Genomic DNA, 25,359 nt, shown 5'->3' on the forward strand with positions numbered 1-25,359 from the left:
ACCCTTTTATAACTGGTGTTCCATTCAGACCAGTGGTGTTCCATTCTCCCAGAATGTTTTTATGACTGCTTGTATAGGAATAGTGATTTATCTGAGGTAAATCAAATTAGCTGTGTTTGAGTCAGTACAGGAATACAGAAACTAACAAGATATTCTGTGTTTTAATTGCAAATAATACCTGCTCTTGCTGTCTTCCAACCTCCAGAGAACTTGTGTTAGACTACAGAATCAAGCCTATAGTTAAAAATAAATGAGCTTTAAATACTTTGGATAATGGTGGCTGAATATATAGATGCTGATCATCAGTGTAGGTCATATTTGTCTAGTATCAGCCATGTGCATATTTCTGAAACTGGAGAGCGCCTCAGCCCTGAAAAGATATTGGGCTGGGTTTCCAGCTACCTTCCATGCCATGAGTTCATATAACTAGTAAATAAATATATTATTTCTTAAGTGTTGTACAGCTCTATGAGAATGAGTAAGTGGAGAGTAGAACAACTGTAGCTGTAGGAGTATTTAAGCTGAACAAAATTCCTGTTGCATCTGAACACTGCATCTGGAAGAGGTCACCCTGTGAAAAACAGTGTACTGTTATGCCTGAGAGGCTCATTCTGCAGTGCTCAAAGGCAAAGCAAAAATTATGGGGTCCTAATGTACGATATAAAACAAGGATTGAAAGCATTTTATTTAAAACATCTTAAAAGATCACTCCAAAGAGAAAAAAAAATAGTATTAATGGAGGTAAAGTAATGGAGAGAGAAAAATCAGTCTAAAACAAAGGAGCTCATAGAAAAGATATTCATAAAGATTAAACTGCTGCTTTCATAGTACAAGACCCTGTTAACTGCCTTCATCTTAGTTACAGTCTGTGCTACAAGGAATTCTGTAGTTTGCAAAAAAAAAACCCCAAGTTTCTAAATTTGAAATAAGCCACATAAAAAGTCATGATCAACTTCCTATACTTATTTTGTCTTTTGTGTCTTAGCCACCTTGTAGTTTTCAGGTGCCATTTCAACAGCAACGTATTGTACCTACACTTGTATACCACGCTTCATACCATGCATCCCAAGGTGCTTTGCAGTAAATTTTTATCACACATTAGAAAAAGTTGTCAAACTTTCTGGATAAAAGATGAATCACTTTCCTCTGCATTAAATCAGGTTAGCAAACTGTCAGGAAAGGTAGTGAAATTCCCATACTAATACCCACAATTTTTTCTTTGTGATTTTGGGTTTAGGTTTTAAATGCATAGTTCATATTGACTGTATGCTTACTGAGGACCAGTTTTTATGCATCTTAGTATAAGTGGGAATTGAGAGAGCCTAAAATCATCCTTGAAATATGCTTTCTTGAGCTCTGTGGCTTGAACATCAGTTTTCATTGGTTTAACTAAGACCAAAAACATACTTTTAATGAGATGAGGTAGTATTTTTTGTGTGTACGTGAGAACCTGGGACCTTTTCATGCTGAGTATTTGCAGAAGTTTCCGCTATAATATGCCTAACTTATGAGTATAGAAATAGTATTTTAATACTTCCCTTCCATACAACATATTTTACAGAGTATTAATTTTTAAATAAGTATAATGTTTTAATAAACCCCTTGCAGTGTTTAATGTGCAGCCATTGAGGAATAGCTTGGATAAGTCAAAGCACCACATTTAAAATTTCAGCTAAAAATCAAAAATTCATTGAGATATGTAAAATTATTATTCAGGTAAACAGAAAATATATTTATGATGATATTTGGACCTTAGAATTAGGGTTGGTTTTTTTCTTTTACCGGGTCTGAACAAATTTTTTTAAGTTACACCTAAGCAGGAAGAAAGTCATATCGCTTCCTTTGGTAGAATGCACTTTCACATCTGTCTACTTACTGCTAAGTATAAGTTTTGATCTCAGTAGCATCTGTGTGATTTCACCCATAGTAAGATACCTGGCTTTCATTACATTTATTTTGTACTGTGAAACTGAGATCAGAATCTGACTCATTTAGGAAACCACTCTGTAAAGACTAAATTACAAACATAAAATTACCTGTAATTATTAATGTAGTACTGTTGCTTATGCCCTGTTTCCTTTTTCTCCTCCTCTTTTTTTCTCCTGATATGTATCTTCTTAAAAGTGCCAATCAATGGTAAGTTGCCCATTTGCCCCCTGGAACAGATGTGGAGGGTTGGGAGAGTATGTGTCTCATAAAAAATTTTAACCAGCCCACTGGGTTCTCCTGTTTGTTGGCTTGCATGTCAGTTGACATATAACATTCCGTGCCTAATGTGATGGCTCATGATATATCATGGTTCCAAAGCATGTTCAGCAGCCAGTCAAGACATTTTTCCTGATCAGATGATCCTTTGCATTTGTCCTCTTGCAGTTCATCTCCAAATGTTGTCTCAGATCTACATTTCCATTGCAGTCCTAGCTTGATGAAACCATAAGCCATTTTGTGCATCCTTTTATTTTGCTCACTCCAAACATTTGCTCTAAATTTGCAGTGTGAAATATAGCACTTCAGTAATTAAAGAATACAAGTCCAATTTCATTCCATGGGGACTTGTTGAAGTTTCAGAATGAAACTTCTATGCAGTGTAGAACCAAATGCCTGATTTAAAACCTGCTTGTAATCAGCTAGTGATATTTTAAACAATATTAGAGTTCGGACTGCTCTGCAATGCTCAATGGACTTTGCCTCATTCCAATTAGTCTTGCAATTTCCCTGTGTAAACTGCTCCATGGATTTACTGTTCTTCTGGTGTAGCCTTCACAGACAGAAACAATAGTGATGGTGTCAGATTTCTGTCATTCCTCTAGAAATCTGTGTGAGTTATATTTCTATTAATAAGTGAAAATGAGCCAGTACATGATGAGTTACTCTTGTTCTAGATGAAACCCATACGATGGTCAGTGACACAAGCAGCCTGGTCCAGTCCCATACCTACAAGAAGCGAGATCCAGTGGATGTTCCCTACCAGACTGGACAGCTTCATCCAGCCATCCGTGTAGCTGACTTGCTACAGCACATCACCCAAATGAAATGTGCAGAAGGATATGGATTCAAAGAGGAGTATGAAGTAAGTGTCAGGTCTAATGATCTGATTATTATGTCTTCTGCACTGTTGACTTTTCTGTCTGCTACCTGTACTACAGAACAGGAAAAATAATTACTCAGCTAAGTAATCCAGCTGCTGTGTGAGGGAAGATACTGATGGGAAAGATCATCTCTGTAGTAAGGAAATTTTGTGATTGTAACGAGCCAGAATGAGGAGTGAGACAAAAAAAAACCTTTCTTGGAAATCTCTGCCTAATTGTAATTGCATAAAGCTCTGTATTAAAAGTAATGGATCCACTAGTATTCTGCTAGTACTTCCCATGTTGTTCTTTTACTACTGAAGAAATAGGGCTTTTTCGAAAGTTCTACATCATAGATTGTCTAATCGCAGTTGCCCTGTAACACGATATTAGCTTAGTAATCAACTTCTACAAGCAGTATTTCTTAGAGTAATAGTATTTGTCATGGAGAAGAAGTGTGCAAATCTTCAGAGTGCCCCGTAGGGCTATAAAATTTATTCTGCAGTGCCTGAAATGTTTGCCACTAGCTGGAGGCTACCTCTAAGCCTCGTTATTTTTCATGTGAACTTACAGCCTCTCTTTTTTCCTTTTTTGTTGATTCAACTTCTGTTTCTTCATTTCATGCTAGAGTAACCTGTTCCTCCCTATTGTCATCTGAATTTTAAATGTTGTGACCCATACATCCTGGCAAATACTGTAGGAATGCAGCACATTGTACTGCAGATCCTGTCTTCCTTGTGAGATGAGTTTTCTAAGTGAAAAAGTGAAAAGCAAGCAGAACTTGCTCTCATGCCCAAAATTAAGGGGAGTACTGTGTCTCACTTCATAAGCTTAGTTTTGCTGAAGAGTCTCAAGAATGCACTACTCCTCATCCATATCATGTATTTGAATGAACAAGCCTTATCAATCTTGATTCCATGTCTAATGTGAGAGAGGATTCGAGGATTCAAGGCCCTTTAAAGTCACTTTAAGGCAAGTATTTTAATTGTTAGGGTAGAAGAATTAATGTCCTTTGTCCACTTTTTTCTGCCTTTTAGCTCAGATTTTAAGGAGTTTATTCTTCTGGATTATTCTCACGGGAACACTCTAATATGGGCTGATAACGTGTCTACAGTGAGTAGTTTCCCACAAGATTACAATTCAGTGAATTTGAACCCAAAAACAAGTAGTATGAATATATTACTTCACAAAGGAAACATACTTAAGTTGATCCACAGAGTTGGCCTGTAAATTGTCAGAATTGACGTGTGTATGAGAATTTATGAGATAATGTTTATTGATCGGGAAGATTCATTCGTAGAAGTTTGCAGGGCCTGATCTGTTGATCTGTAGGCAGACTTAAAGCTGTCACCTCTGAAAGACTCTGTTAACTTTTAGTACATTATACGGACTATGATCCAAGATGTAATTAGATTTACCAAAAAACTATTTCCTGCCATGTGGTCTAGAAAGCAAATGATCAGCAGCAGCCCATCCCCAGCATTTCTGGGAGTGGGTTACACTAACAAAGCCTGTATCTGCCTGTGTATGTGAAAGTGTCCCTTTATCCAGTTGATGAACCTGTCCCATCCATTTGTCCATTTGAGGAACCTGTCTAAATTTCACTGTGACTCCAACCCAGTGCACAGACCTAAATTACCTTTCCTTGGAAACTAGAATGTGAAACTAGAATCAGAGGAACAGGTGTAAATGGGTCTTACTGTAATGTGACTCTGACATAGCTGGTGAGAAGCAGAATTAAACAAATTCAATTTTAGCTCTGTCTTCTCAGAGCAGAAGCCAGCAAAAACCAAAACCCTTCCCATTCTTTCGTCTGATAGAAAGAGAAGTGAGAAGGACAGCCAGCAAAAGTAATTTAAATTACTTCCACCCGGGGGGCGAGCAACAATTTATCTTCTGGGCATGCACAACTATGCACTGCCCTAGAGGTTCAATATACCATTCTTAAATTTTAAAGGTAGGAACTAGTGTAGTCACTGTTGCAGACCTTTCAGGATGACTCATACAATTATGTGCATGCTGCTTGCATTTTGCAGGAGATGGTGGGTTTTTTGAAGTTTGTGCTTCGTCATGCCAACTCCAAGTTACAAAAACTGCTGAAATATGTAATCGTTTAAACTGGTATTTATAGTATTAGACTTCCAAAACCCATGCTTCAGGTCACTTTCATAGTCACTGATGACATTTTTTCCTCTAAAGTGTAGAAAACAATTAATCCCCAGAAGGGACTAATCACTTGTCAACTTTCATTTGTGTAGCTGACTTAAACAAGTTTGTTCCTATGTGGTTTTTTATGCCACCGTTATTTAAAAATTATAGAATTGAAAATTCCTGTCTTTGGAAAAGATTTGTTCATCAGCCAAAACCTTTTATACCAGCATTAAGCCTAGAGGAAAGCTACAATTAATTTATATTAAAAAAAAGAAGACTGTAAAATGGAATTTATAATGCAACCAATGACATGGCTTTTTAACTACAGCGGATCAAATGGTGCTGCTGAGAAACAATTTCCAGGAAAATCACTTAATTTTGAGCTTACCATGCTGATGAATGGCATCCCATTACAGACAGTAGGTGCAGTCATGACTAATGCCAGTAGATGCAATACACTAGAGTGCTGTTTATTAATAGTGTCAGGGATGGGAGGCTTAAAATACTGCGGCTGCATTTAAGAAAGTCCTCTTTATATATGGAAGTTGTTTATAATCAGAATGAACCATAATTAGCTTTATCTTTGATTTATTTTTTTTTTCCACTGAACTGCTGCAATATTGCTGGTTTTCCTCCATATGCAACGAACAGCTGCCCAATATATTCCAGCACTGCTAAGACAGCAAAACTGTTTATGCTGCTGTCAGACTGATACAGTCCTCTTTACCAAGTTTAAGACAACGCAAGAATCTTTTTCCTTATAAATTATCAGAAGGATAACTGTCTAAATGAAAAGGAAGAAATATTTTGGCAGGGGATTTGTTTTGAATGAAGTCTCGTGGATGATTTTTGCTTTAACAAGACAGCAGGATTATATAGTCTCACCAGGGAAAGAGTTTGATTCAGAAGAAATTCACACAGGATTCACTCTGAAAATAAATCTGTTGAACCGAACAGAAAGAAAAGGAGCATATTACCCATTAACAGTATTTCAGAGGAGTGCAAGGATACAGAATACTTACTGTCATGCATAGTTTTAACTGCTTTAAAATAAAGCTTAATAATTAGGCCACTATTCTCAATAATTAGGGCTATAGTTCACAATCTAAGTACATATGAGTATTTTTAAGTCCTGCTGGTTTCATGCATGAGTTTTTGGAGTACCATAACTGACTCAAAGGATAAAGGTTGAAAAATTATCTTTGAGCAGTGTCAGGCTGCTACTTAGTCACTCATTGGTCAATTCTGCATTAGGATTACCCACTTCAGTTCCTGAGTATCTTTAGCCTCAAATATACAGGTGTTGGGAGGAACACTGTACTTTTTGTGACTGTGCCCTTTTGTTCTCCTTCTGTGATGAACTGATACTTTGTCTCTCATCACTGAAAATGCTTTGGTTGAGTACCAGCTGGGGAGCATCTCACAGCCTGTTCCTGTGATGACATGTGCAGAAGCTTCCATTCCCTAGAGCAGGATTAGGCCCTGCCTCTTGGATGTAGTGGTGCAGCTTCTGGTTTTCTGTCTAGCTGTGCCTGTAGAATGAGACCAAATACAGCTGTGTCCTTAGTGGCACATGGGTAACAAGTTCACTGCCTGTTTTCCCATGTGTTTCTCAGGTGTGGAAATAACATGGACAAATTTCAGCAAGCTGTGGACTCAGATTCAGACCTTCATTTGCAGCCTAGCGGAGTGTGAATGATTGGAAGGGATTGCACAGAAATCCTTAAACTCGGGGAAATTTCCACACAGCTAGTCTGCAGTGGATCTTTAATATCCCTTCTATCCCCTGCCAGACCCTTAAAAAAGGAGAGATTTGAGCTTGGTTCTAGCAACATTAGACTGACAGGATAACACTGGCCTGATTCCACATGCACCCCTACACTAATTGTGGGTTATTTAAACTGCTCCCCAGTACTGCAGCATGAGAGTGCTTTTACTGATCATGAAGGATGCTCATTGCTTATCACATTTCTGCATTACAGAAACAAAATAAATCGAAAAGGAGGGTGAAAGTGGTCTCTGCAATTCATAATTTCTTTCTCCTTACACCTGCCCTCTTTTTTGTTTTAGACACCCTAGCTCAACAGTGCTTTACACTTTCTCTTTCACAAGGACATGTAGCTATCAAAAGGCCATAAGTACACAGGTGGAAAGAAGTAAGTTCATCTGCTTCCTATACAGATGGACTAGGCTACTGGAGCCCAGCATAGCTTGGCATAGCTAGGGCAGAAACAGAGACATTCATCAAAATCTTCTAATTTAAAATAAGATTTTATTTTTAGTCCTGTTTTGGGATCAGCAAAAATAGGTGCCTGTTAAGTGTAAATTGGTTCTTTGCCAAATTAAGGTTAGTTGACATAAGACAGTTTCAAATCGATTTCTGAGTGTCCACACAGGAGCTTGGACTGGTTTAACAGAGTTGATTTAAAAACACACCTTTAATTAAAACAGTGCAACTTTGTGTAGATAAAGCCTTACAAAATCAATTTCACATTATGTTCCATGACAGGGAGTTGTGAGCTTCCATTATCTCAGAACCAGAGGTTCCTTTGAAAAGCCAGGATTTACAAAAGGTATCCTGCTCAGATCAGCCTCACAGACTGTCAGAAACAGGATTGTGTCAGTAGCAGAGTTTAAAAAAAGTTCCCCCATGTAGATTTAACTCTAAGACCTTTCCCCCAAATGTCTCTCTTGTGTTCCCTCTTCACCGTTCCTGTTGAACAGAAACCTTCTCAAGGTTTTGTGGCAGTCAACTATTTTAGTCAGGAAATGACTCTATGTTAATATCCCTAAACCAGTACTATTCCTAATACTCTAAAGTTATATACTGTCAAGATAAACTGTACTGATTATGCCCCTTTTATGCTGCATGGTCTCCACTCTGAGGGGTTGCACCAGTGTAGCTGTATTAATCCCTAAATCACCGTAGTTAAATAGATGGGTACAGGCTCAGAGGGCCTATCAAGGTCAGGAACATGAAATATATTATCTAATGTATGTTAAACAATTCATTTCAGTTTAGCATTTCTTAACACCTATTATAGATTGGTAGAAGGATTTTAAAATAGGTTATTTGGTCGTGGTCACGGTTCAGTTATACCTTGTGGGATTATGGTCAAAGAAGATCATAAAAAAATGGATAATTCAAGAGTATTTGGAGGTGAGTGTTGAAAATAATTGGAATAAGAAAGAAATCCTGTCTTCATAGCAATATATATTTTGAAATGGAACTTCAGAAGATATGCAGGTACATGTGCTGATAGCTGAGAAAAACAAAGCTTTTCACGCAATGTCCTATTGGCCAGTGAAATATCTGGAGTACACAGAAAATGGTTTGAAGAAACAACACTGAAAAAAAGCCAGCAGAAATACAGATTCTTGGGAGCAAAAAATATTGCAGGCAAACGAGATTTTTTTTATAGAGGAAGTTTACTACGTAGATGCCCAGTTAAGGTTTTGTTTTCTCCAGACTGCTGTTAGATAAATGTCTGACCTAGGACAAAAGTCTGATATAGTTTCCATTTTCTGTTGTCATGCAAAGGCGTAACAGACTAGAATCCTGTCACTCCAACCCAGTCCTCCAGTTGTAGCTTTTCTTTCTTTTTGGTTCCAGCTGGAAGACAAATTGGCTGCTACATGACCTTTCTAAGCCATGTGCTTCTGGGCCCCTATTCTGATACCTTGAGTATAGTAGGAAAAACAAGTATTTTATTGATGTTATATTGATATAGCTACTGGCAGGACCCAGCTGATGCTGCTTTTTCTGCATATATTCCTTGTGAATGCAACCGGTCTGTCTCATCCACAACCTGTACATTTTTATCATGCTTTTTTCTCTGATTTTATTTGCTATTCTGCACCAGCTGAGACAGTCAATACCACAATCAGTGCAGGTTATTTTCTATCCCACAAGACACAAATTACAAAGAAGCAGAAAGATTTTGGAACACTGGGTGGGAATGGGGGCATTAGTCGACAGTGTAAATACACGAAGGGCAGCATCTGCGTCCTTCAGAACTGAGAACAGGTATCTGTTGTCTCTATTTCAGTAATAATGAGAAAACTTATCAGAGATTGTGAACATGACAGAAATAGAAACAGAAGTAAAATAAGAATTCGTCCCGTGAAAACGGTGTGGAAAATTGTTGGAAATATTAATCTGTAGAAATCATTGCTGTTATTTTCTGTGAAGTTTCATCTGTTCGGATGCGGCTCAGAACAATCACCTGAATGCCTGGTTGAATCTTTAATACTGGAAATGCCACTTTAATAGAGTGGTCTGATTATAGGCATATATTATGTAAGCCTTTTCTCCCATGCATAAAGGATAACCACAACTAATGGTGATATAAATATCCTTTATATGAGACAGATATTTCTCATTTATCAAAGGACTGTGTTAGGAAAAACACAGTTTCTTCAGATTGCTGTGAGATCTGTAGCAGCCTTTCATCATTCCCAGGTAACTTGTTCCTTTTTGGGTTTATCCCAGATTCTTGGAAGCCTCGGCGCTGGAGAGATCATGTCTAGGGAGGTCAAAAGCAGTAGTAAAAATTAACAGCTACCATGTCCATGAAGCATGTTTTGTTTTGGTTTGGAAATCCTAAGGTACTCCAGATCAATACAAAATTGTTCAAATAAAGTCATCCCAAACCAGAAACTGTATTCACTACTGAACAGCCTATGTTATTAGTGAGAACTCCCAGAGCATGCAGGATGCCTTTAATTCTTAAATAAGTCTTGTAGCAAGATGGGTGACTTCGAGTTGTTGATCAGCAAGAATCAGTTGTCAACACTTTTAGCTGTCTGGCAGTTAACAGGAGCTTGTTCGGGTTTTTTTCAGTTCAGAGGAGAGGCACTTAGTTTGCTGAATGTCTGTTGGTGCGTGAGCCATTTTTATGCAGTTCTGAAGCTCTTCTTAATAGCTGTGAATTTCTGTTCTTACAGATTTCAAATGCATGAAAAAAGCTGTCACAGTGCTTAATATCGTTCACATGACACTGCCCTATTGCTGCAGTGTGGATAACTGCCTGGTGATCAAGGTGTCCCAGGACTTTATAAATCTCACTGTTTCCTTCTCCATTCTTCCTAAATGCCTTTGTGGACAATTTAAATAAAGTGCATGTATATGCAGAAACAGTTTTCTGATTTGTTAAATTGTTTTTGTTTAAGCAGGTTTCGTTAGAATTTATTCTTTTCAGAGATTATAGATTTAGGCAGACTGTGGCTTTACTAGAAAGGCTTTGGGGTTTATCCATTTAAATAATAAAATTGCAGAGGTGTATAGATTAAAAAACTTCCAATATCCTTAGGATCTCAGGAGGGTGTAGGCAGCTGTTTGCTCATGCTGTGACATGGCTATTTTTGGTACTGATCAGCTTGTGATTTATTTGGGTGTGAACCTTCTGTTTTCTTCTTCTTAGTAACCTGAAGTCTGAACTGTGTAAGATCTCAGGCAGCAAAAATGCCTAACAGGACAAGAATGCCTGATTCAGCCCCACTTACTGTAACTATCTCACTCTACGTGAGTTTGACTGACTCAGTCCTGTATGTAAAGTTTAGACTCTGTCCTAAGGAAAGCCTTGTAGCTTTTAAGTGCATCTTTAATGACCACTGTATCCCTCTAAGCAGTTAAAACAGAGGCTGGTGGTATTGATCCACTCAGAAAAGTGTTGGTGCACTTGAAGGTTGTGAGATATAGATGCTTAAGCTGATCAATTGGATGGATGAACTGAACGCAGATTGTTCTGATGTAGGAGCTCTAGAAACTATTATAACCATTCCATGATTCTACTGAATCTGGTAGTCCTGGTGTATGTTGTGGCAAACATATGAATGAATGCAAAATCTAGCAGCAATTTTAAAAGTGCTGTAACCTGTCAGTTCTCGTGGTCCTGACAATCTTTTCCATGTTCAGATATTTAGCAGACATTCATTTCAAATTTCAGCACAGCTGGACTGAAAATCCAAAAGTAATGTAAAGCACGATAAGCACCTCTGATGCTATTCCTGATCCTTATTGAGTGAGTCTACTTAAGCATTTGAAATGGAATCATTTTAGCTGTGAATGCATTTGTGTGGTTGTGCCTCTTGTCCTTCATTATCCGTAGCAGTGAAGTTTCAATCTGCTTTAGAAAGTTGTGAGCTTTTCCTCATCTTAGGTCCAGCTGCCACAGCAGTCTTTCAAAACTTGTTTTAATTTTGGTCCTAACCTATGACTCCCTCATTAGGATCTTTTATTCTCTGAAGGCATTGCAAAATCTTTTGCTATTTATGCTGGAAAGATTTTTGGGTACGTGCAATAACAAATTGGAGCAATAAAGGAAATAGCTTCCAAATTTCACTGATTGTTGTCAAGTTGGCACTGAGCAGGCCTTTGGACATCCAGTATCCACATCTGGTAAGTCCAAATAATTAACACAGGGGTTATATAATTTTAATGGGAAGAATTCACTTTTTCCATCTTACTGCTTCCTCATGGTTGGATGTACACAGAGGTGTATGCTTACTCTTTTGATAACTAACGCTCACATATCACTCCACTGTTTTAGCATGTGAAATCTGTTGCACTACTATTCTCCAGTCTGTCTTTTCTTCCTCCCTTTTGGCAGTCACAGGCTGGGAAACAGTCAAACTGTACTAAGCAGACTTCTCAGATTATATTTAATTCTCATTATCCGTCAGGCAAGTCATTTTTGCTGAGGGATCTTGCTACTATACTTTGGCTAGGATCAAATTTATGCTCTCTGTACCTATTGAAATTAGGGTTTAGTTTAAGATTTAACCAATTTGTGCATCATTATGGGCTGTCAAACACCACGGTAGGAAACTAAATGAGGCCACTGAACTTAATTTCACTCATAACGTGAGCTTCCAGAGAGAAATCTGCAAAAATGGCTTTAATGCTCACAGCGATAAGGTGATAGGTTAAACTTTCTAAATGTTAGTGACAAGTATAATTTGAAAGAAAAGAAAGTTTTTGAAACATTGCAGACTATATGCTGCATATTTGCACCACACTGACTTATTAATTATTCAAATAAGACATTGAATATTTGATCAGAATCCCTAATCCCTTCTTCGGTTAGCAAATTCTTTACTTTTTAAAACTGCTGATGTACCATACTTTTCCCATTGCACCTGCAAAAATGAGTTACTCCAATTTATGTGCACAGAATAATATATTGTTCTTTAATGTGAAAGATATTATTCATTACTTCGTACTCATATAAGCCTCCATACCTCCTTCATATTTTATTAGTGCCCTTTAAAAAGACATAAAAAATCAGTCATGTAGTTATTCCATTTTAAATTATGCAAATGATGTTAAATGCAATTATAATCTATTCTTTCGTAATTATGTATACCCCCTATGTGTTTTCTATCAAGTGTATTTATTCACTACAAATAATTAGGATTTTAGTCCATTGCTGATTTCATGACCAGAGCACTTTTACTGGCTGTTTGTAAAGTGAGAGGAACACTTTTCTAATCAAATTACCATAATTTAGCTATTAGGAGTTTTCATTTAGCAGCACATTTATCCACAGCATACCTAAAATATGCATGATTTTCTATAATGCATTTGTTTTAAATAAGTTAAAATAGCCATTAGAAATTTTTTAAGAAATGAAAATTTGTATTCTTATGTAGCCTGTGGCTCGGTGTATCTTTTAGGAAGTTTTCTAAATGGAATATGAGACTTCTTACATGTTTCCTATAGTACTTTAGTTATTGTTCTGTCAATGGAACAGATGATCATCATTTTCCAGCTGGAATGATCTTTCTGTTACAACATACAAAAGAGTCTGTGAGAAACATGAAGTCCACTGAAAATCTGGTGGGTTGCAGTTGGGTAGACCGGGGGTTGGCAAGCCTCTTTTCTCTCCTGATGGTTTTCTGCCATTGCCTCTGTCTCTGTGCAATAGTTGTTCCCTCAGTTACCCATCATGTGAAATCTCAGTGATGCCACTGCCTACACTCTTATAGGGCTACTGATGTTCTCTTAACTGCTTGGCTCTGTATCTATCTTATTAATTAGCAGTTAGGTCACTCTGGGTCCTCAGCAAGCCATCTGAGAGGTAAAGAGGACATAGCCTTTCAAACAGCCATGAGAAGATATCAGGCATCTCAGTCAGGCAAAGATGAGCAGGGCAGCTATGATATAAAATTGCACCACCAGGGCAAAACCGAGGTGAAGACTGGATTACCCATGGAAACAAAGCATCCCATGAGGTGGGCAGTAGCAAAAGCAGGCTGGCTTCTGGGGCTTGTGAAATACTGTCAGCAAGAGACATTATTTCAGAAATTACATAATGGTAACATCCTCTATGTAAAATTGCTGGTGTTACTGGATTTGCAGCTCAGTTTGGGACTGATGAAAATTCGTAATAATAACTCTTCTTCATAAGACACAGGCTGTGGACCAGCGTCACTCTCTACAAACCCACACACAGGAGCTGAAACATTTGGGTTTACAGCGTGATTTGGAGTCCTCAAGCATGTGTTTAAGCCATTTAGTTTTAAAGGGATGTAAGGGACTGTTTTAAACTTGCTTTTAATACACATTCTTTCCTGTTTTACATTTTACCATTCACGTAAGTGGAAGCAACACCAGGGCCATCAGACACATAATAGTTTAGACATGTTCATGTAATGGTGACAAACCTTGAATATTTGTCAACCCAATTGGTGCAGTTTCTTCCCTTTAAGTTTTTTAAAAGTGTCAGGACTGACAATGCTTTGCTTTGGTCTGTGGAAAAAAATACCTAGCATGTGTTTATGTGACGTTAAAATGCATCCACCAGCTTAGTTCAGTTATTACCTGTCTATGGTGCTTGCCTGTGCAACAATAACTGCCCTTGATACATAACAGAAAAGAAGCTCTTATATCTACAAGAGAGTGGTCTATCTCCACTCATACACAACACACCAGAGGAAGACAAAAGAAGTAAGGACCTTCTTTGATGCAAGGCTTGGGCTGTTTGGAAGAAGACACAGCTGTAGCTGCCTTCTGCTAAAAATGGTAGCCCGTAGTAAAGGTGCAAAATTGTAGATTTTTTGTCTCTGTCCTATCCAAACAGCAACAGGATTCATTTCTGTATAGAATGCCTGCTACTGCTTGCTCTGGGATGGTGGATGATGGACCATGCAGTCCAGTGCTGGCTCCTGGAGTAAGCCCAAAGTTCATAAAGCTATATTGTCTGATTAATCTGGGAGAAGGCAGCAGGATTACTTTGCCTTTGATGCTTAAATACTTGGCTGTATCACAGAGCTTACAGCTTTGACATGAAAAAATATTAGCTTTCAGACTGTTTACAGTAAATACCTACATGTGAGCAATCACTGTGATTTTTGTTACCAAGAATGATAACCAAGCAACAGTATGACAGAACAAACGTTAAAAAGGTAGGTCAGATTCTATATCCTCTACTCAGGAAAGATCAGTAAATGTAGCCATGTCCAACCCTACATGAATAGTTAGGATAGAAATGAGGTTACTTAAATAGATGGGGAAATGCTTATAGTTCAAAGCTCTTTTTAGATTTTCAGGTTGTTCCAAGACCCTCTGAATCTGAGCACAACTGTCAAGTTGAAACATATGTTTTTTAATCTTGAGAAAGACTGCATATAACAATTTTTCAGTCTTTTGTATCGAGTGTTGCTCTTCCAAGTGCTGTGTACCATTACCCATTACCAAAATGCTTTAGTGTATGGGTTGATTAAAGAGTATTTCCCAACACTGTCCTCTGCATTAGGCTTTGATATTGGCTGTTCACTGACCCTTGATTTTTATCCATGCCTGTTTTTGTTATAGGTGCCTCTGGTTAAGCTGGAGAAATAACTACATTAAAACTCTGCATTTTAAGTTACTAGTTTTGCTCATGTACCCATTCATACTTCAATTCCAGCTTTTATGCTCTGTGTAACACTGCTGTACACAGCTTCTGTAAGGTTGGCATAAAAAAACATGCAAGGATCCTAGGAGTAAGGAAATCCTTAAATTGTCACAGAGCCACTTTACCAGTTCCAATCTCTACTAAGTCTATCAAGTCTCTACCTTGTTTCCAGGATAGCGAAATATCACTCATTCCTGGCTGCTGTAATACCCCCTTAGGATATTCTCAGCTATGCCAGAGAACAGTGTTACTTCTGCAATGCTAACAACAATTATTCATTATTGCTCAGAATCTAGGGAATCAGAAGCACCCAACAAATCTATTAAGTAGCAGGTTTAAAATGAACAAAAGGAAATATTTTTTCCACAGCACGTAATTACATCGTGGAGTTCATTGCCTCAAGATACTGTGAAGCCAAAATTATAAGTGGGTTCAAAAATGGGCTAGACAAATTCATTATTAAACACAATGGTTATGTGCACTTTCTGGCTGAGAAAGAGATTGTTCAGGAAGGCCATTGACTGCTAGAAGCTAAGATGGTATGCTGGGGAAAGATTCACTCTTTATTTGCTCTATTCTTCATACACTTTTGTAAACACCTGCTACTGGTACTTTCATAAAAAAAATAATGGGTTGTATGGACCTCTGGTTTGACCCAGTATGTCTGTTAACACACATAAAGGAGAAGAAAATAAATCAGTCCTTCTGTGTATACAAAGCAAACAATGTGATGTGAAATTCTAATCTTTTTTTTTCTTTACATACTGGTAGTCAGTTTTATAGAACCAACATCATCTCAGAATGAACACAAAGAGCCCTTTAAGTTAGCTAGCATTCTGTGTGGTTTCTAGTTCTTCTATTTTAGTAGCTGTCCTGGTCCACTGTCTTGCTGTGGGTCTGTGAAATGATGTAAATAGAAGGAGAAACAAAGAAATTCGGTTGTAAAATGTTCTTATTTAAAATGTATGTACCTGCTACCCTAAGGCTTAATCCCCAAGCCTTGATTTTAAATAGTGCTTATTCGGCAAAGAACCCTGTTTACATTCACTAGGCCCTTTCAAGAGAGTTGTGTTACTTACAGTACATAGAAGTAGTGGAATTAAACTAGTATGGGAAGTAAACCACTTCTTGCCTTTTGGAGAGCAAAAGAGGGACAGTTATATGAATTCTGAAATTAAACAAACTGAGCTTCCAAACCACACCAAAGCATCTGCTTTGGTTTTGCACTGGGTAAAACATTTCAAATCTAAACAAATTTGGTGTCTTGCTGCTTTCTTAGTATTTATATACACATTTCAGTTTTATCACTGACTTTGTAATTGGCTCTTCTTTTACATCACCAGCTTGAATCTTACATTTTGATGGATGCACTGTGAATCAAGTCTATAGAACTGACAGTAGCTAGAATATACAAGAATGTTTGAATCCAAGGAAAATCACATAAATTGCTCATGCTTGCTATGTGTTTAATTGTAGATCTGATTAGAGATTGACATATTTTCCCTCCATTTGTCAGTTCTTTACACAGCATTTATGTTTATTTTGCTGATATTTACTAAGCACATGTATCTGGCACACAAAGAAAGCTAAAAAAGTCCATGCTATCTGCAGCATTTAGAGCTTCTATAAAGTTTAACTGTTTTGTGGGTTGCTTCTTATTTCCTGTTACTGAGACTATGCGTTTGTTGCTCTTTTGGTGACATTTTTTTCTAAACTCTATGATTCTGCCATCAATTGATTTTTAGACATTGCTGAGGTAGAAGGACAGCCTAGTTGGGAAGCAAATGTCTTTCCTGTTGACATAACATAGAGTATGTTTTCCTTTATCTCATGTATGCTACAGTGGAATTGCCTTAAATACCTTGTAAGGTATCAGGTTGAATCTTTTTAAAATAGTCTTGTTCCAAGAAATGAGTGGAACTGCTAAACTTCTGTCTAGCTACACACTGACACAAAGGTCTGCTGGTGCTTACCCAATATTTACACTCATTCCCCAGAAGTGCTCCTGCTACCAGGACCCTTCCCCACACATAAAGCTTTACCTTTCACTACCTTCCCTCCTAGAAGGGGGAACCCCGCAACTCACCTGCCGACTGCCACAGGAGGACAAGGTGAAAACAGTCACAGTCACGCAGCTATTGAGGGATATTTAAAACACAGAAATAGTGAGGAACAGTGATAATAGTGTGGAACAGTGATTCTGCCTTTAGTGGAAATGATGCTGAACACTATGTAAGTTATGCTACAATTTTTGTATTTCACTACTTGGCCCATCCCAGACCTACCATGCACCTCTCACCCAGGTTCTGCCATTGCCATCTCCTTCTCCTGAGTCCATCAGGTAGGGCAATGGGTGGGAGTCCTCCTCCCTAACACGAGGAAAAGTGAGGAGCAGGAGGTGGATTATATTCCTAATTTATTCCTTTCAGCTAGCAGCACTCTTCTTTTTGACCCAAAAAAAAAAAAAAAAACACGAAGAAGATATGCTGACTGGGAGGCCAAAGTGTGGAAACATCTGCAGGAAGGAGTTGTATTAGGGTAGTGATTCTGCATCTCTGGGATTGAGGGAGGAAAAGGTTACCTGTTTATGTGACCTATTTCCCCAGTTTTGCAAAATAGTAAGTGCCAGAGTCCCTGGAAAGCTGACTGATTACTATAGAAGTTTAATAGTAACATGATTTTTTTTGGTGTCATGAAAGATTTGAACGCTACTACCCGTATGACAGTTTTAGCATGGAGGAGCTGCGTGTTGGAGTGCTCAAGCTTCATAATGCAGTAACATAAAAAAGCAAAAAAGGCTTCTTTCCTCTCTATTTCCATGGAGAATAAGTCCTGTAGAAAGGACTAATTTTAATGACACTAATACACACCAGATTTTTAAAAGCTGAAAATGCATGTGCATAAAGCAATAAAGTACTCAATTCACTGTACAGTTCTGCCCATGCCTGGAAAAGTTTAGGCATCTTCTAATGAAAAACATTCAAGTTTGATCTACTATCATAGCAAGTGTTTGCATTTTAACTGAAACGTCAAGTTTAGATACCAGCTATTATGTCTATAGTGAAGCTACTGAGAATGATAAAAGCAAACCATACTTTTTTGAGGGGTGTTGTCTCAGATATGTTTTTACCTGCCCATGGCAAGGGGTTTGGAACTAGATGATCTTAAGGTCCTTTCCAACCCTAACTATTCTATGATTCTACATATAGTCTCATGGAAGTAAGTTTCAGCTTACAGAGGCTAAGCAGGGAGCCATAGTGGAACATGGAACCACGATGTTACATTGGTAGACTTGCACTAAATCCAGGCAGCTTACAGATACCAAAAGGTTTCTCCTGTAACCTTAAATGTAGTTGGTAGTAGAATAGTGCACATGTGGAAGAAAACCATTAGGGTTCAATGAGCCTGAATCAGTTTTACTGTCTGTTACTATCTTACTGTCTTTTACTAACTTGACTGTTTTTACCACCCTATGTCCCAGGAGCCTATTTTATTTTTTGGAAAACAAATCTTTTCTTGTACCTTGTTAGGTAATACCAGAATATTTCTACTTGCAATGCAATTTTGGCTGAAACCTAATTTTAAAGAACATTATGTCCTATGTCCAGCAAATTGCTAGTATCAGGAACATATCCTAATTATTGAGCTGTCTGGCAAATTTTTAATACCACAGTCAAATTACTTTAGTATCCAGCATTAAAAGAAATTGAAACATTTCTTTCTCTTCAGCTGAAGGAACTAGGGTTGCTTAGTCTGGAGAAGAGAATGCTCGAAAGAGACCTTACTTCTGTCTAGAGCTACCTGAAAGGAGCTTGTAGCGAGGTGCATGTCAGTATCTTCTCCCAGGTAGCACATAATGAGAAGAAACAGCCCCAGGTTGCGCCAGGAGAGGTCGAGACTGGATATTAGGAAAAAAATATTCATCAAAAAGGTTGTCAAACACTGGAACAGGCTGCCCAGGAAGTGGTGGAGTTGTGTCGTGGTTTAAACCCAGCCCAACCAGAGCAGCGATCTGAGCCTTCTGGGTAACTCTCCCCAGTTTATGCACTGGGCATGATGTGCTGTGGTATGGAATACGCCTTTGGCTAGTCTGGGTCAGGTGTCCTGTCTCTGCTTCCTCACAGCTTCTTGTGCTCCTCCTCAGTGGCAGAGCATGAGACCGAAAAATCCTTGATCGGAATAAGCATTACTGAGCAACAACTAAAACATCGATGTTATCAGCGCTGTTCCCAGGCTGAAAGTCAAACACACAGCACTGCACCAGCTACTAAGAAGGAGAAAAATGACTGGTACTGCTGAACCCAGGACAAGTTGCCATCCCTGGTGATATTTGAGTGATGTGTAGATGTGACACTTACAAACATGGTTTAGTGGTGCATTTGGCAGTGCTGGGTTAACCTTTGGACTCAATGACCTTAAGTTTCTTTTCCAACCTAAACAACTCTATGATTCATGAGGGTGCACTCTGCCCCATCATACAGGTCATTAACAAAGGTGTTAAGCAGGATTCAATTCCCTAACACTCCAGCTGTATACTAGTATATGTCTTCTGTAGTGTTCCAGCTGAAAAGCCTAGTCCCTGCTGAGCTATGTCTCTGAATCTGATAAGAAGTCTTCTCCTGTTGTTTAAATGGATGTTGGAACTTTCACTAAATGTCAAGACTGGAGCACTTCAGTGCCAAGTCACCCGTGTCCATCTAGCTCACTCTTCATTTTGTCTGGTTCCCTTGGCAGAATTTGGTACTTAGAATCTAATCAGAAATACCTTTTAAGAAGAAATCTGATGAATGTGGACTTTATCGTATTATTTTAAACAACTAGTAATTGGTTTAATGAGAGACAGATGCCTGGAATCTTTGTATTGTCTTGTAAGGGAAATATTTATATAGAGACCTGAATTTATTAAAATTTTGTCTTATGGAGAGATACAGAGAATAAAGGCATCTGCTGCTATTCAACAGAGCTTTTATAATGTTGGCTTCCCTCAATTAATCTAGCTTGAGTGCAGTGTTCTAATGAAAGGAAAAGTAGAATAAAAATGTAGAGCTGCAATGTATATAAATCTTGAAAGGTCCATGGAGAGCCGATAAATTGCTGTATTTTGCTCAGTTTATGCAAAAGAGAAAATGAAGAAGCAGATTGCAAAAAACAAAATTATACATCAAGTCATTAAACCTCAATCTTCATTACTGAAGAATTGTTTTGATACTCAGCAAGATCAGAATCTGAACAAAGGAGTAGCTAGGTGACATGTTCACAAGGGTCCTGCACATCAGGAAAAAACCCACAGAATAATGACATGGGTGTGATCTAACTGCAGAACTATGATTACTTCTTTTCTGTCCTTAAAGCTCTGGAATGTAAACAGTATTTTGTGCTATTTTTTCTCTGACTAACCCTTTGTTTGTTTGTTAAGTTTCTTATTTCATAATCTATTTGTGTTACACGGGCTCTGTAACTTTTTAGTTAACTCCATAAACAAGTAGCTTTCATGTCATCACTGTATGTAGCTGAGTTGGGGTCATTTGAGTAGCCTGTGATTCTATGCATTATATGTTTGAATAAGCTAGGTTTAAGTCCAGTTTTAAGCCTGGTTGATCAGTTGCTGCAGGGTTTGCCTCTCTTGGAATTAGAAAGTGCTGAGTATACATTTCAGACATCAAAACAGGACAATTGAGGTTCATGAGCTGCTACTCTTCATTAGTGCACATAACCAGATGCTCTTTGTTCTAACAAGTAGTCTTGGGGCTGTATTGAAGCACTGCTGTCTGTCAGTATACAATGAGCCTGCTAAAAATGATTAGGTAACAACTGACAGCAACACTTATCATCAATCGTCAATCCCATTACTATCACTACTGTTTTGATGCTGATTATCTCTATATGCTCTTAAATACTTTGTATTATTCTTTCAATAGTTTCCCAGAGAGCTGTAGGATTGTCTAGGACCAACAACATATTCTTTCAAAGGTTTTACCCACCCACTCTTTTTCAGTAAGTGTGTAGTTGTCCAAAGAGAAGATGATTGGCAGGAAGCAATTATAGAGTGAGAGCCTGCAGAGGTATGTCTGGGAAAGGGAAGCATAACTTTGAAAAGCCAGAGCCAGGAGTTCTAAATAGTGAAGTAGCAGGAGCTCCCATTGCTGTGGGAGCACTCAGTGGCTCTGTGGTGACCCATTACTGCTCTCCCCTGAGCAGAAAAGTGTAGCAAATGATAGGCCTGGGGACTGGATGCTAGCCAAGAAAAGTAGTTAGTAGACACAAAGCTTTACATAGATCTTTTTCTTTCGAACAAGGAAAATGCTGGCCTAAAAGTCAAGCCAAGAGGAATGAATAATTGTCTTTATATATGCTAGCAAATAGTATATTTGCAAACAAGCAAAGCAGACATCGAGGCACCAAAGTTTCCTGTGAAGATCAAAAAATGTAATGAACCAGCACAATGAAGTGCTACCCTTTCTTTGAAAGGGCACTGCGAGTAGACCCTTATCTATTTTAGGCTACCCTACTGCTCTTGCTTCCCTTGAAAATTACTATCTTATCCACTTGGAAAAACAACACTGTGCAAAATATTTGCGTTTCGTCTGTGCACGCCAATGTACTCCGGCTTTTATCTCGTAGTTTAATATAATGTCAATGTTGTCCTGTAGCAGAATTAAAATCTTATTATGTGAGCTTTGTTTCTTTCTTATCTTCTATCTGAACTGTATTAACTAGAGTGGCCTAGATACACTCATGAAAACCCTTGAGGCTTACTTAGTGAGCAAAATATGAGAGGTGCTTTTTCACTTCTGAAAGGTTAGATCAGCTGTGTATACATTGCAGCTTGGATGAAGATAGGAGGGGGTTTGTTCACTTTTCAGATTCAACATTTGTTTGCTTTGTTTCATTTCTCCACATGTTGTTTTCTGTTGCATCAGTAAACTTTATTGCATTCAAGGTTTTTTCAATTTGTGTGATTCCACATCTGGAAATAGGTTATTTTTACAGGTTATTTGAAGATGTTATCAGGTTTTCCATGCTTGGGTCAGCTGATAATTTGGAGTCAGGAAGTTCTTATGAATTCTGAGCTTGAAACTCTATCTCAATTACAGTAATTTATTCAGATAAAATCAGGCAAAACTATTACTGGATTAGTTATAAATGTGTCAGAAGTCACCTTCCTTATGAGTGCGTGTGGCAACCAGTGCAATGTTGATCACCTTTCATAGAAATAATCTTCAGCAAGCAGATAAAAAAAGTGCATGAGTATTAAATAAATAGTACCTCTTCAAATAACATAGTTGCTCAAAGTGTCGTATATCAGCCTATAGTGCCAATCAAGTCACGGAAAGAAAGTATTTTTCTATGGAAAGTATTTCCCACTTCAGTGTCTTGGTATCCTTAAGCCTTGTTTTGTGCATTGCACAGTATATAAAAGCAATGAGTGGAATAGCTCTCATTGACCACTACATAAAACAAGAGTGAACAGAATATTTTAATGACTACAACACAAAGCTTATTACTTCAGTAAAATATACACCATTGTTTTTCCTTTATGTAAAAAAAAAAAGTCATCTTCTCCCTTCTCTCTTTTTCTCTCTGTATTTGTTCCATTTCTCTTTTTTTTTTTCTTTCATTTCCTTTTTTGTTATATTTTAAACCAATGGTAGACCCTCCTCCTTGCTATAGGAAAAATTCTGTAGTTCCTGACTACTTTTTCCATAGCACATTGTATCTTTATGCTCTGCTTTAATAATGTTTCTTTAGCTCATTCAAACCATTCCCTGGGGTAAGCTTTTATTATTTGTAAAGTAAATCAAATAGTGCTAATATTTAGGAGGGAAAATGGGCCAGACTCAGAAGAATAAAAGTTTTCTATTATTTTCTTTAATTAAAATTTAAAGTGCACAAAAAAATCCCCAATAATATTCTGGAAGCTCTGAGTAACTAAAAACACTTCGTAGAATCCATCTGCCTGCTAATATTCTGAGTTCAACAGAGAAGGTCTAGGAGTGATGTACTTCTGAGTTCTAAGTAGTATTGTGGAAGTAATCTTCTGTTTGTTAGAAAGGCACTTGAAAAAGAGTTTATTAATTAAAAATTGGACACAAAAGCCAAGAAGCTTGTAATAATTATAATAATATCATTAACTTCCCTGTATTAAGTCATAGTTAGGACACATAGTTAGATGGTTGTAATTGTAGAATTATAAAATGATTTGGATTGAAAAGGACCATAAGATCATCTAGCTTCAACCCCCTTGCCATGGGCAGCGATGCCTCACTCTAAACCATGTTGCCCAAGGCTCTTTCCAGCCTGGCCTTGAAAACTGACAGGGTTGTAATGGTATCTTCGATACCAGCATTAGCTCAGAGCTAATGTTTCTGCCTTCACTCCAATTCTTATCTCTCTTTTTTGGCCTATGACATTCAAACCCTGTCATAGTTATCAGGCTGAATATTTTCCTTCTGTCCAAATCATTTGATGTATATGTGTTACCCTTCTAAAGATGGTATAAAAGAATTAATTTGGAATTTATCCTAAATGCACGCATTCAGTGCACTGTATGCAACTTTGATTCCTGCTCCTTTAGCATATATCATCAAATCATAGAATCACAGAATAATTTGGATCAGAAGAGACCTTAATAATTGTTTAGTTGCAACCTCCCTGCCATGGGTGGGGACACCTTCCACTAGACCAGATTGCTCAAAGCCCCGTCCCACCTGACCTCGAATATTGACAGGGATGGGGCAGCCACAGCTTTTCTGGGCAACCTATTGCAGTGCTTCACCACCCTCATAGCAAAAGAATACCTTTGTCTTCATAAGGAGGAATTCTCATTAAGAAATAAAAAACTCTGCACCATCCTTTACTCATGTAGTGTTTAACAATGCAATTAACACACATAATTGGATCCTTTGAAACAACATAGTTAGGAAGCAAGGAGATAACAAAGTTACTAAATAATGAAGTGGATAATTTTGTTTACAAAAGTACGGATAGTGGCCATGTGATGATCAATGTCTTTCTATATTTCCTTAGGTTTCCTGTCAACACACAGAAGTAGTTTATATTCACTGTAGCCTGTGCGTATTCACTTTATGTTTACAAACATAGTTGTATATTGCTCAAGTTCACTGTCTTCTTGCAAATGCACAAGGTATAATAGTTGAGGACAAAACTTTTTAGTTACATACTCTGTTAAAAGTGGGAAAGGAATAGGGAGATATGAAAATCCCACATGCTGTACATGAAAACTATTTTTTTAAATCCTCCAAAAGCAGAAAATCTATTTTCATAATAGGAAATAAGCACTGCATGAGACCAGTGATATTTTTTTTTACACACAAGTTAAAAATAACGTATCCTGCACATTAGTTATAGTGCAAGTGTGCATATTGTACCCAGAGGGTTCTTTCTATAAAAAAGGATCATAAAACCCCATCAACATACTATATTTTTCTGCTGGAGATAAATCAGGAAGATTAATGAGGTTAAGTTATTGCTGTCTAGCATGCCAGGGAATAAGTTTCTAAATTAGAATTTTAATTGTATGTTCTATTGCAGTCCTCTTACTAATTCACATTTCACCATATTTCCAAAATCTTTCCTTATACAGAAGACTTAAAGAATCTTAAAGAAATTAAAGTAATGGAGTTTTTAAAACTTAAGTGGGTAAAATGGAAATGGCTCTGAAAGCCTGTAAAAACTAGGTTATCTATCAAATTTTTAGACTACTCTGCAGAATCTACAAAGATTTCTATTCCTGCTGTTGAATATTACAAGTGACCTTCAGGTACGGCGGTTTTAGATAACAAGATAATAAATGCCATTAACAGGTGTCATGAACAGGTTGGCATATATGGAAAGTGATTCTTTGTCAGTTATTTTAGAAATACTCCATGACACTCTTTTGTGGTATTGTCATGATTTAAGACCAAATAACACTTGGTCATATGAGACTAAATGTACTCAGCTACCAAAATATTTCAATCACAGATATACACAATTTTATAAATTGCAGTGCTTTCTATTCCACAGGAGAGAGGACACAGTCTAGCAGTGAAGTTGGCTGGGTCTGCATGGTGGTTCCAGCCATGCTGTGTATTTTCCTACAGTGTCTCTCAGGGGACCTCCTCCCCTGTAATCTGGGTCCTCTCACCAAGAGGCCCTGGCCACTGTCAGATGTAGGACTGGGTAGAAAAGAATACCTAATTCTCAGTTATCTTGTTCAAATGCACTTGCCACCTAAAAAC

General features: G+C 37.7%; 1 protein-coding gene across 5 annotated transcripts in view; it reads left to right on the forward strand.

Annotated features, from left to right (window-relative positions):
- PTPRM (protein tyrosine phosphatase receptor type M) overlaps nt 1-25,359 on the forward strand; it is a 475,841-nt gene that overhangs the window by 383,620 nt on the left and 66,862 nt on the right. For 3 of the 5 annotated variants that reach the window (XM_031052841.2, XM_031052842.2, XM_031052843.2), the window contains one exon: nt 2,883-3,070. In XM_031052841.2, the coding sequence (XP_030908701.1) occupies nt 2,883-3,070 (188 nt within the window). Of the gene's footprint in view, nt 1-2,124; nt 2,137-2,882; nt 3,071-25,359 lie in introns of all 5 variants that reach the window. The other 2 variants (XM_013130096.3, XM_031052840.2) reach the window with 1 other exon arrangement.

This window comes from Melopsittacus undulatus, chromosome 1 (genome assembly GCF_012275295.1).
Source record: "Melopsittacus undulatus isolate bMelUnd1 chromosome 1, bMelUnd1.mat.Z, whole genome shotgun sequence".
Classification (NCBI taxonomy): domain Eukaryota; kingdom Metazoa; phylum Chordata; class Aves; order Psittaciformes; family Psittaculidae; genus Melopsittacus; species Melopsittacus undulatus.